This window comes from Pleurodeles waltl, chromosome 7, assembly GCF_031143425.1.
Source record: "Pleurodeles waltl isolate 20211129_DDA chromosome 7, aPleWal1.hap1.20221129, whole genome shotgun sequence".
In the NCBI taxonomy this organism is placed as follows: domain Eukaryota; kingdom Metazoa; phylum Chordata; class Amphibia; order Caudata; family Salamandridae; genus Pleurodeles; species Pleurodeles waltl.
In genome coordinates, this window is record NC_090446.1 from 698,439,346 (window position 1) to 698,453,012 (window position 13,667).

General features: G+C 42.1%; 1 protein-coding gene across 1 annotated transcript in view; it reads right to left on the reverse strand.

Moving 5' to 3' along the window:
* Positions 1-13,667, reverse strand: part of NDFIP1 (Nedd4 family interacting protein 1) — a 274,091-nt gene that overhangs the window by 92,225 nt on the left and 168,199 nt on the right. The window contains exons 4-6 of the mRNA XM_069244703.1: positions 12,480-12,567; positions 4,506-4,630; positions 2,182-2,248 (exon numbers count right to left, since the gene is read on the reverse strand). Of these exons, the coding sequence (XP_069100804.1) occupies positions 2,182-2,248; positions 4,506-4,630; positions 12,480-12,567 (280 nt within the window). The remainder of the gene's footprint in view (positions 1-2,181; positions 2,249-4,505; positions 4,631-12,479; positions 12,568-13,667) is intronic.

The window sequence follows — 13,667 nt, forward strand, 5'->3', positions numbered from 1 at the left end:
GTACTGGCTTAATCAGAATGGTTGAAAAATAATGGACAGCAACTTTTTTGGGCTTTCTCAAAGGCCTTTTTTCAATCGGAAGGTCCCAACCATACACCACTGAACCCGCTTCCCCGGACATCACCCTCAACAACTGGACCCACATCAACACGGAAGAAACCAAATCCATCATGAACTCTATCCACTCCGGCGCCCCTTCGGACCCCTGCCCGCACTTCATCTTTAACAAAGCCGACGACATCATCGCCCCGCACCTCCAGACCGTCATCAACTCTTCTTTTTCTTCTGCTACCTTCCCCGAATGCTGGAAGCACGCTGAAGTCAACGCCCTACTAAAGAAACCTACGGCTGACCCAAGCGACCTGAAAAACTTCCGCCCCATCTCTCTTCTACCTTTCCCAGCCAAGGTAATAGAAAAGACCGTCAACAAACAGCTGACCACCTTCCTGGAAGACAACAACCTGCTCGACCCTTCACAAACCGGATTCCGAACCAACCACAGCACGGAAACCGCCCTCATCTCAGTCACAGACGACATCAGAACCCTGATGGACAACGGTGAAACAGTCGCCCTCATTCTCCTCGACCTCTCGGCTGCCTTTGACACCGTCTGTCACCGCACCCTAATCACCCGCCTACGCTCCACCGGGATCCAAGGCCAGGCCCTGGACTGGATCGCCTCCTTCCTCGCTAACCGCTCCCAAAGAGTTTACCTCCCTCCGTTTCGCTCAGAACCCACCAAGATCATCTGCGGCGTACCTCAAGGCTCATCGCTCAGCCCGACACTCTTCAATGTCTACATGAGCCCCCTCGCCGACATCGTACGCAAGCACGACATCATCATCACCTCCTACGCCGACGACACCCAACTTGTACTCTCCCTCACCAAGGACCCCGCCAGCGCCAAGACCAACCTACAAGAGGGTATGAAGGACGTCGCAGATTGGATGAGGCTCAGCCGCCTAAAGCTGAACTCTGAAAAAACGGAAGTCCTCATCCTCGGCAACACCCCGTCCGCCTGGGACGACTCCTGGTGGCCCACGGCCCTCGGCACCGCACCGACCCCCGCAGACCACGCCCGCAACCTCGGCTTCATCTTGGACCCTCTTCTCACCATGACCAAGCAAGTCAACGCCGTGTCCTCCGCCTGCTTCCTCACTCTCCGCATGCTCCGTAAGATCTTCCGCTGGATCCCCGCCGACACCAGAAAAACCGTGACCCACGCCCTCGTCACGAGCCGCCTGGACTACGGCAACACCCTCTACGCCGGGACCACAGCCAAACTCCAAAACCGCCTGCAACGCATCCAAAACGCCTCGGCCCGCCTCATCCTCGACGTACCCCGCAACAGCCACATCTCCGCACACCTGAGACACCTGCATTGGCTCCCAGTCAGCAAAAGGATCACCTTCCGTCTTCTCACCCACGCACACAAAGCCCTCCACAACAAGGGACCGGAATACCTCAACAGACGCCTCAGCTTCTACGTCCCCACCCGCCCCCTCCGCTCCGCTGGCCTCGCACTTGCTGCCGTCCCTCGCACCCGCCGCTCCACGGCGGGTGGGAGATCTTTCTCCTTCCTGGCGGCCAAGACCTGGAACTCCCTCCCCACCAGCCTCAGGACCACCCAGGACCACTCCGCTTTCCGGAGACTCCTAAAGACTTGGCTGTTCGAGCAGCGATAACCCCCCCTTTCCCCCCTAGCGCCTTGAGACCCGCACGGGTGAGTAGCGCGCTTTATAAATGTTAATGATTTGATTTGATTTGATCACCTAAAAAAACCCAGCCTTTCATTTTTCGGGTAAGACCAGCTGTGTGATGCTTTCCTGTGTCCTGTACAAATGCTGTTTTCTTCTTTCTTCTTCCCCTAAAGAGGAAGTGTGTTAATTACACTTCTAGCTGATAAATCCCCTGCTGATAAACCCCCTGACTCTTTCTAGGTTGTTCGCTTTGAGCTTCAACTTTAAAAAGGGAATTAAGTTCTAATAATGGATTAACCCAGAGTATCATGGTTCTAGCAAACGGTTCAGCTCACATAAGGGTTTACAAAAAAACAGACTGAAGCCTTCCAGCCTGGAAGTGAATCAATGATCCTCAAACAATAGATTATTCTAAAATGTGTTTTTATGCATTATAATATTAAATCATACTAATGAACTGTTTTAATTTAAAAGTACTTACCCAACACCAGGAAAACCCACCAAAGCCAGTACTGGCCATCAAAATACCCAGGGAAGTAGGTAGAAAACTAAAAGTGAAGACAGAAAAGGAAGTCATGTTAAAATACCCAAAACAGTGAAATCTATGTACATTGTGGATTTGTAAACGGTAAAGTTTCAAGAGTTGTTCAGCTCATTTCAAAGCTCATAAACAAATAAATACATTGTTCCATTAAATATGCTTGTAAATTCATCAATAGTATGTTTATTAAGGCAAGATTGGCAAACGTGGCATTTTTTTTAAACCTGTGTTATAGAAAAGAGGAATGATGTACATGAATTAAAGAAGGCTCTTCTAAAATCAAATATCTGACACTACATTGATCAAAGATCGGACGGATGTATTAATCCATGGAAAAAGTATTTAGAGAGTGCCAAATATTGTCTGGAGGGGAGTGAGACATGGACAGTTCTAAAAAAAAAATTAGCCGTTCAAGTCCTCCATAGCAAGTCAGTTAATAATTATACGCTACTTGATATAGTTTCAAAGAAAATACTGTTTCTTAGTTTATCTTCTTCTCTGCAGCTAAAAAGAAGCAGGGTTAATTGAGTCAATAGAACCTTCAGTTCAACTGTGTTTTTTTCTCGTTCAATTTACGGAATTTAGAGGTCACTCCAACATCTAAATAATCAGGGTTTTTGCAAACGACTTAAATTACTCTGAATCTTTAATGCACATTCTCTTCTTTGCAAGCTCTTGGAACAAGAAATAAAATATTTGATATGGCCCAACATTTACTAGATAATGACATCTGTACTGATCGAGAAGCAATTCATTTGTCTGAACGTATTACCACATGTGGTTACATTTCTTTCAGTAGAGGTTAAACGATTGATGGAGTTGATCAAAAAGTAGTAGCAAGTGCACATTGAAAACCATGTTTTTTTTAATTAATACTTTATTTTTGTATGTGTTTTTTTCAAATTTGTTCTTCTAAAATATAGAACATAAAACAGGACATTTTCTGTAAATTAGTTGCACCAAACGTCTGGCAATCTACCACATTATCTTTACATGTTCATCAGAAATTTACAACCATTGCACCACTTATTTGGTTTTTGCTGATCTGACCTAATGTTTTATACCACTCAGGATTTAAATCAAGTAGCACTGAAGAGCAATTTGAGGAGAGCCACAACCACTAGGTCCATAGGATGCTCTATAATCATCGTAGGTCTGCATGTATTCCCTTTAAAATGTGATCTTAACAGCACTGCACAGCTTAGTCAAACTCAAATAACTACTTATAAAAACAGAAGTGATGAATTAACTTTATTATTTTCAGTGCACGTTAACAGGAATTTTACAATAGCAGTGGCAGGCATACTGTAGCAATTGTATATTTATTTTTCATAACTCATGTGTTGACTAGGTTGTTTCTTGCTTTATCTGTTGAATGGTAATTGATGTGACTCTATTTTGCATATTGTAATGACAAATTATTGTCCAAGAACTACAAAAGAAAGCTTTTCTTTCGTATAACCTTAAGCAAAGTACTTTTCTACTATAACTATTTTTGCATACAAGTAATGCAAGTAATGCAAATGATTTTGTGACCAACACTAACGTTTAATAAGAAAACAGACCAAAGCATGTCTGCCAAATGAACTGTTCTGAGGCACATAAGCGATACAGTAAGAGCTTCAACCACATCAGGAGTCAAAAGACTGTTTGCTTTTTGTCAACCATTGGCACTAGAGATCTCAGTGCAATGACTTTACAGAGCAAGTGGTTTATCAACAAAGTAGATGGCTGAAAATGACCCATAGCAATTCTGGCTGTAGAGCTAAAAAGTGAAGTTGATCTGTCATGGATCAAAAGGGGTCGCAGAACTCAGTCATAACCTTTTTTTTTTTCTTAAACCTTTTTTTACCATTGGGTTGTCTCTGGCAAGGTAGCATTTTTTATGGAGCATTCGTATGTACTTCATGTACAGCAAGCAATTGTTGAAGGAGTAGCTGGCAATCTCGAGAACGAATCAAGCAGTGGATGGATGCTGTGGTGGCCACCTCACTCAATGTCATCACAGCCCTATTTCTAGCACTGGGTTTTCACATGACAACTTGATGCATATTCAATATTGTGGTCTTGGAATATGTTGATTACCTCATTTAGAAAAGGCACTTATTTCGGAGTGAAAATTTCATGAGTAGAAATAGAGGCCCTGGTGTACATGGAGTGAGGCTTGGTCACTCAAATGGATGTGCATATCTCTGCCAACCATTATCAGCACTGTGACAACTACGGGGTGACCCTAACAGGCAAAATTTATTTGACGTACTTACTCTAACAATCAGAATCCACTTGATGAGTGAGAGGCCAAATCCAGATATTGCTCCATATCGTCCAGCAGCTGAGGTGGTGAGACAGAAGGAAAGGAAAAACCCAATCCAGTTGAAGAGGAATGCCACTGAGGTGGATAAAAAAAAAAAATACACATTTTCCGTTTACATTTTTGTCTACAGCAGGTACATGTCAATTTGAGTTTAGCTTAGTTACAAAAAGTAATAAGAAAATAATAATTACCTGTAACTACAGTTCTCCAGTGTTGGTATACTTTATAGACTTACAGGCTTGAAGCATTCCTCATCGTCATGCTGGGAGCCACCATTAGCATTAGAAATAGCATTAAGCAATATTCAACACACACATAGGGATAGTAAGTACCATACACATGCTATAATACTATGCATGCATTTTAATACATTCATGTCTATTTCGCAGTACATTCACTTAATTGTTAATGTACATAGTTCAGTTAATAGGATGAATGTGCGTTGAATTCCAATTCCCTCAAAGGCCATGTATCCCAGATTTCTACGCACTAGAGTGTAAGAATAGGCAGATGAGGCTTCAGGGAAGAAGGGTGTATAGCATGTTAACCTATTAAAGGCACCAGCATCAAACAAGTGTAGTTGCAGATTATGTAACTTCTTCTCAAGCACTGATCTTTTATAGATTCACATGCTTTATTCTAATTACTAAGCAGTCAACAACGGGTAAGACAACACAATGGAAAGAGGCTTTCCTTATCTGCAAAGGGTCTATGGCACAGTCTATCTCACTTTGGAATACTTTCTGGGCTGCACTGAGCAAGTTGTGCTTCATAAAAGGTATGATATAATACATGCTGCAGGCTTTCGCTAAAAGACTGCTTATCCACTACCTGGTAGAAAAAGGTCAGAGCCTGAAACAGACCACTTTTTAATAAGCGAAATAACATGTTTACATGTGCATTTAATCAAATGGAGGATCCAGGAAAAAAACTGTGCTAAGTTGTTACAAAACGGAAACATACAAAAGAGTATTTCGCTGGATTTCTTCAAAGTGAATTAGTGTCTACTTTGCTCCATTGTAGTCGGCTCTTTATGCATATACATCAGCATGTAACAAAGGAAATGTAAAGGAAACAAACACTGTTTGAGACGTGCACAATCTAATGGTGCAGTTGTATGTAGCCGCAAATGTTTTTGTTGCGGCCAATAACGTCACCTTCCTTGCTCCAGGTTTTTGATTATTAGCTGCTCCATCAGCCAAAAAGAAAAAAAGAGTTCGTTTCGTAAGCAAAAACTGTTCTTATTATTCAGACACAAGTCTATTTTGTGGACCAGGTTCAAAGTTGCACCAGGGCGGGCTACTGCTTCTGTGCAGGATTCTGCTTTCAGGATCTGGTTGTTCAAATGTGGGAAAATGTGATTTTGCTGTCATTTGAAATAGGCCTCATCTGCTACCTGAAGTTCTGGGTGCACATTTTTGCCCAAATGGAAGCACCTTTTGTTGAGCCAATGGATATGATAAATAGTGGCCATTTGTGATACCTTGGAGAATTGAGCCACAAAGGAATGGTCATGAAGGTCGATGATATTAGGTACTCTTCCTACTTAAGAATGCAAGGAGATACTGCAGGGTTACCATGGGGAGGGACAGTTTCTCAGTGACTTTGGATAGAGAAAACGCAAGATCTCTCTCCATCCTGCATATTTCTTCTTTACCTAGTACTCTGAACAGAACCATCCCTCTCTCTGGTTCATAGGCACGTCTTCTTTTATTATCTAGCTCAGACTTCCCTACTCCAACACCTTGAAGGGGTTGGAAAATTCTTTCTTGTGTGGATTTTGAGGGATGTTTAGATGAACTCCAATGTCTGGCTGTAGCAAATGATAGCCATTACCAACTCAGGATAGGCATCTTGAATATATGGGTGTTCTTAGTCCCTTCATCATCCTTCTTACAATCCTCATAGTCACCCTAGGATAACAAAGTGAATGGCTAAATGGTTGGAGCTTAAAGCACTGTCTTCTTACATGAGGTCCACATTATTTTTTTCCTCCACTCCCATGATTTGAAGGAGAAGCTGTAGATCCACTTTAAGGAAATTATGGACCGCTAGCAGATAGGACACGTTTTGTAGGTGATGGTTTCACTGTTCACCTAGGCTTCCCCATGAGCAAAGGCTTATTCCATTTGAATAAATCTGCATTAACAAAAACATTGAGGATGTTTGCTTCATTGACAAGGACGTTTTCAGACAGCATAAGCTACTGAAAGACAGGTAAGCAACAGTTGATCATCAGTTCTATTGGGTCACCATTTATGAAGGAAGGGTGTTTGAGAGAGGTGAGCCCAGAGACCAGGTCCACATCATCGATGAACTTGTAGCTTTCACTGGAGGGGCAGTTATTCATGAAACAAACGTTGCCTACAATTATTTAGATTTAAAATCTTGGAGATGTAAAGAGAAGTGCTCAGAAAGTATCTTAGATGGAAAAGTCTTGAATGAGGTTATTTTCGTTGAACCTGTTCATTCAAAAAGAATGAAGTATATCATTTTAGCCATGGAGATCCAGTCCAGTGAATTAGAAGGAGGCCTGGGCAACCGCTGATAAAATTAACAGTTCCTCAATGTTTCAGTGTAAATTCTCAACAATTCATACAGAGACCGGAACTAGGACACACAGCACCATCTCTTGGACTGTAATCGAGCCCATGAACAGATGCTGTGCACATTCTTTGATACTGAAAAATGCTGAAAAAGGATTAGCTAGCTCTGTTGGTCTGTACAAAGACTATGTTGAGGAATCCACTTTAAACAACTACTGGCAAAGCATGGGTGATAATGCATCCAGTGCTAGAAGATGAGAACAAAAACAAGGGAGTGAGCCAGCAGGAGGGGACAGAGAGGTTTACAATTATAAAGTAGTCCCCTGTACAGTTCAAAACAATCCCAAGTGGAAGGATACTGCAGACTGCACATAGCGTTAGGCAAGATGATACTCCACCAGGCTGAGCCAGTCGTTACAGATAAAATGAATACTCCACCAGCCTGAGCTTAGATGGGATTCTTAGGCCACTGGCTGGAAGAGGTGATCGAAGACTACCAGTGTTTCATGGTTGAAAAGGGTGGACCCAAAGGCTACACTAGATATTTTCTTATCAATAACCCAGATCTAAAAACCTATATAGATTGGCTGCCAGTAAGAGAAACAATCTTATTTGCACAGTACAACAATACTATGAGACATGGAGGACATAACACCCTAGTACTGGGCAAGATGATGTAAAAGCAAACAATGATAAAAGGAAAAACCACAGAGGTGAAGACAAAGCAAGGCTTTCATTAATGGGAAAGGGAACCACTACATCAGTATCATTTACAATGACGCTGGCACTTGTATTAGAACCTGTATTGACACTGCAGACCAAAGAGCACAAAAAAATCTCAATTGAAACTATACGTATGGGTTAGGATATGGATGTACACAGGTGCATCAAGTTTCAAATGTAAAAAACTTAAGACAAGCTTTATACCAGCTATTTGTCTTGTTTGACTCAGGCAGGGGCCGTCCCTAATGCAAACGGGGCACTGCATGTTGGCTATTAGCCTGCATCACCTTCTGGCTCTGTAAAGCTAAGCGTTTGCCACTCCAAGGCAGTATGCGGGCACATTTCTTGAGAAACATGGCAACAACAATAACAACAGCTGTACTATACAAATAGCTATGCTGGCTATATGTTGTTCAACCATGTTGAAAATCAGACATATTTTCACTGAGTTTTACTACCTGGATCTGGATGCAGCACTCAACTCTTCAGTAGCTCACGCAGTTCTAGGCAACGCTTTTTTTTTTTTTTGGGGGGGGGCAAAAGTGTGCCTGCTTTCTGCTTCCCTTATCTATAATATACTGCTTGCAATTCTAATTCAAGCATGTGAATTTACGAGCAACCTAATACTTTTGAAGAATATTCTATGAAATCGCAGCCATGGTGGCCACTATTGGAACAAGAGAGCTCAGCACATCCATGTCATTGCCTGAAGTTGAGGTTGTTTCAAATTACATGGAAGTGCTACTAAACAAATGTGGTTGCTGGGCATTTGCAGTTTTACTGCCATTTAAAGATATTTGGTATTCCCGGCCTGGTAATAGGCATGTGCATAAGATAAAAAAAGTTTCACTTTTCAGAATTACTTAGTTTTGCTTAAGTAGTAAATGGCTGCTCTACGGACTACTAGCATAAGCTGAACTCTTTCTGCTTGGGTCTTTGTTTGCTGGAAGAAATCCGGTAATTGAATGTTTTGTTCATATGGAAATGTGATACGACATTTGGCAGGAAGTGTGGGAACTGTTTGAACAAGATTGCTTTTAATAGCCAATCATCTAGGCATGGGTATACTGCTGTCTGCAATATGCTACCACTTCTGCAAAACATTTTGTAAACACCTTGGGTGCTGACTCTATCCCAAAGGGAAGTATTTTGAATTGGTAGTATACTTGATTAACACTTAAGGAAAATAATGCTTTGTGCTTCCTGCTCATTGGCACCTACAGGTGGGCATCCTTGAGGTCTGCAGTCACTAAATGGTCTGGTTTCCACAGCCAGGGTATGACCTCTTGAGTGAAGTCATTTTGAACCTTTGTGTCTTAATAAACTGGCTAAAAAAACCTGAGATCCAGAATTGGTGTCAAAGTTTAGACGGATTTTCAGAAAATACACAGAGTAGATTCTCTGGTTGATCCATTTTTGGTATATTTTATCTTGATAGTTTTTGCGGGAATTCCTCTACTTCCTGTGCTAGTGTTGAAGTACTTCCAGTGTACCTGTTTTTTGGGTTTGACATAGAGGATTTTGTAGGAGTCAGATACAATAACTGTGTTCAACAATGTTCATTATCCATTTGTCTGAGGTGATGGACCTCCATTCTTTAAGGAACACTTCTATTCTGCCACCCCTTGTGTTATATGAAGGGGCTGTCCTGTGTACATGTCGTTTACTTGAAGAGGCCGTCACTCGAAGGCTGTCCCTTTCCCCTGGCTCTGCAAAAAATAAAAAAATAAGGGCCAGATGTATCAAAATATTTTGCACTCGCAAACGGCGAAACGGCCGTTTGCAAGTGCAAAATCGTGGTCTGCAATGCATCAAAGGCATTCGCAGACCACAAAATGAAAAATCGAAAAAATTGCGATTTTTCGCAGAATGGTATTTTGCACATGCAAAATACCATTGTCTGCAACCAGGTGGTAACCTGGTGCAAAATTAAAAAATGCAGTAAAACTGCATTTTTAAATTTAATCTGGAAAGCACACATGCCCTTTTGGCATGTGTGTACTTTACATGGTAAAAAAGAAAATTGGGGTGCAGGAGAGGGGGCCTTAGGTCCCCAGCACCCTGACCTTTTGCATTTCCCAAATTGCGATTTCTGGTTTAGAAATCGCAATTTAGGAAATGCAAAAAATTTGCAGCTATGGGCCAGTATCGCAATTTGCGATTCGGTAATTTAATTTGCGATTTTTAAGAAATCGCAATTACCGAATCGCAAATGTGATACAAGGCCCTTTGCGAGTCGGTAATTGCGATTTCTTAAAAATCGCAATGGGCCAGAATCATACATCTGGCCCTAAGTGCCTTGGTGTTGTTTAGAATTGCCACTGTGGTGGTGGTTGTTCTTCTACTTGCTGGTGTGAAATCTGCGGTGTTGATGCTTCAAAGCCTTCTCTTTCCAGTGGTTGTCTTATTGGGCTAGCTCCCCATCCTATGCTGCTTGGAACAGCAGAATTACCATGGCCTTTGTGGTTTTGTTGCTCTCATTTAGTTGTTGTAGGGACCCACCAACTATTGTTATAAACAGGTACTCCACTGTAAATGGATTATTTATATTTGCCTGCACCTTATGTTTCATGCCTGAGATGCACAGCCAAATATGCCGCCTGACAACAGTACTGATGCATAATTGCCTACTTGCCATGTCAGCGGCATCAAATGCAGACTAAACACAGGTATTTACAATAGTCTTGGTTTCTTCTACAATGAATCTCCCTTTTTGTATTGTTTAGGGAGATATGTCATTAGTTCCATCAATCCACTAATTTCAGAGTTTCTCCAACTGTTGATGGGCATATTAAGATTTCTTTAGAGCTTGCAATTCTCCATTAAACAGCTGCTCTTCTCTCCACCTTTCGCCCCATCATCTCCACCTTTCGCTTTTCCAGTGGAGGTCCAGATGACAATAGGACATTAGCTATTTTCTGGGCAGTTGCCATGCTTAATATTTCTGCCACTGCAATCCCCTTGATATAGAGCGGGTCTTTGGAGCACTATTTATACTGCTTCCCCACTATTAGAGTCACAGGCCTGGAGACTGCTATTTCCTGAATGCTTCCGTTCCTTGATCTAGAATGCATGGCACTTCTTTGGAAATGGTATCAGAGCTTCCAGGAGAAAAAAACGTCTGTGACTGTTATTTCTCCAGTTGTACCCCGTACATGTCAGCAACTTGCTTTATTATCATGTAGTTGACAAATGTCTTGAAGGATAGGATTCCACGCCCTCTTCAGGTGAATCTATGTCAAGATCTAGCCATTCTCCCTCTGTGCTCTCCAGGTCAGAAAACACCAGTCTCGTACAGCTCATCCTTCTCTATGAAGACTTCCTGCTCCTGTTCTTGGGATTTAGGTGTAGTCTGTGGAAGCAGTTCCAGTTGATCTTTCTCAACAATGTTCTCCCATATCTGCTTCGAGCGGATTTGAAACTCCTTTAAAAATGCATCTACGTTCCTCTTTTGGCGAATCGCTGCCATTTTGGCCTCAGGAGTCTTTTTCCTTTTGACCTAGAGCACTCTGTGTACGCTAACAAGGGCTGGTTCCAGTCTCCTGATTGGGGTTCCTGCCTCTTACATAACCTCCTTCCAGTCTTCCTTCTCTTTGTGTCGGTGGGGCATCCTCCAGTGGTGTTCTTTTAACGGGAGACTCATGAGATTCTTTGTGTTGCCACCTGACTTCAGAAGGCAATCGTTTCACCATCAAGAGCGTCTTTGGGTCCCAAAGTCTGAATGTTTAGACTTTGGTGCACTGTGTATTTGTGGTGTTGCCTAAACTTGCCTCTTGTGCCCTCATTCTTTCAGCTTGTAGCGCCTTGTTTAGTTGCTCTTTCCTTTCTGGCTCGACTTGGTCTCCCTCCAAGCTACATCCCTGTTTTGCACTACAGTCACTCGACAATGTGAGATCTAAGCTAAGCTTGATCTTTTTTTCCTGTGACTGTAGTGTAGTGTAGGGTGCCAACCTCTGTCTTTCTCTGATTCGGAGGTTTTATGTTGGAATGTGGTAATGGCATTGCAGCCTTTGGCACTGTGGTCTTTAGGCAAGCAGAGGTTGGAAACACTAATTGCCTTTTAGTGAAAATCTTAAGGGTGTGTTATCCATCTGCTGCAACGATTCCTGACCCCCCCCTCACACCCACCCCCCACCCCCTCCACCCCAGTTGCATACCCTTTGACTCCTTGATCAACAATTCATAAGGCACACCTATTTCTTTCAGTGATCCTCTTTGGCTATTGGTTGTCCTCTGTGTCTTTTCACATTTTGATGTTTTTGTAGAGGTTTTCCAATATTTGTGTGTGCTAATCTAACAATTTTACCAAAAAATATTTCCTCAGCACACCTGGAGAGCTGTCTTCTGCTTCTGGACACAAAGATGGGAAAAGGGAACTGACAATGCAGGCCATGTCTTTAGGCTTCTAGGGCGTATGTCTGACATCATGAACTGACAAGCGTACCACCAAATAGTGAATTAGGAAGGCCACATTAATAAAATGAACAATAAAGAAAAAAAATCCAGACACAACCACCAGATGGCAGAATAATGCACAGCATGTGAATCCAGAAAATATTCATGATGCAGAATTCCACTGCCAGAAAAGTTTAAACATGCAGAGAAACTGCTGCCCAAAACCCTGGCACAAGTTACATCCTATAGGACATACTTACTGAAGAATGTCAACATGAAAATCCCGTCATTCCCTATCCTCAGCTGATCCGCATCATCAAAATCATCCCGAGCAACAAAATCATCCTCCTAAAAAGAAGCAAAAAAAACTAGGTTAGCGATTCCCACCTGTTGGCAAATTAAGCATTATCAAACATAACACAATGGTGATAGAAGATTTGTACTTTAAAAAAACAAAATACAGGACGTATTCACGAAAGGAAACTGGAAGAAACACAATGTGATAATCATTGTTGGTCAAGTGTTCTAAGCTTGCAATTAAGTGACAAGTTCAGGAGTTATAAAGAGTCAAGTATTTTATTAGGAGGTATAGCTTTTGAAGTATATCTAACAATTGCTTAAAACTGCCTTCATCCCTCTTGAAAATGTATGGACAGCGGGTGTGAAATTCAGTAGCAGCTTTGGACAAATCCACATACTTCCTGCTGAAACTGCGAATAAGAGTGGTTGAGAAATTCACCGAATGAGTAATGACGCAGAAACCACTATTTACATTTCAGCATCACAAGGCCAAATACATTCTAAAATTAGAGAACGAGCAGGCATATAATAACACTCTTTCAAATGATCTATCAAGTCTTGTATGACTGACTGGGCTCTCATTTTGGTTAAAGGTCTGGATACTTTTCTTCACATTTGGTTGACTCTGTAACAATGTGCTACTTCAGTGAGATCAAGACTAAGCCTTGACTGCTGCCCACATGGATTCCAGGGATTCAGTCTCTGCTGGTCTTCCTAAATTCACTCTACTTCTAAGGATGTGCTTCATTTGGTCGCCACACTGGTGTCAAGCTCCAGGAATTATAACCATAATTCCACGTGTATTATTACTACATTGGCTGCCTATGCTGGCACAAGTGACACTGACTGTTGTTTGCCTTACCTATGAGGCTTTTACTATCAAAGCCGTTGCACAGCGTGCTGCCAAACTGAAATTTTGTGGCCCTAAGGTCGTTGAATTAAGACTATTAAGACCACATTTACACATTTCAGAATCTGCACATTTTCTGTCAGTTGTACAGCCACATGGAATTCTTATCCCCATGCAGCCAGCATTTCCTGCTGTATGGCAAACAATTAGGGCTTGCCTTTGGGTGTCTCCATTTGAGATAAGAGCTACAACTGTGACTTGAAACATCTCATCTGTTGGCAGCCTTTGACAAAGCATG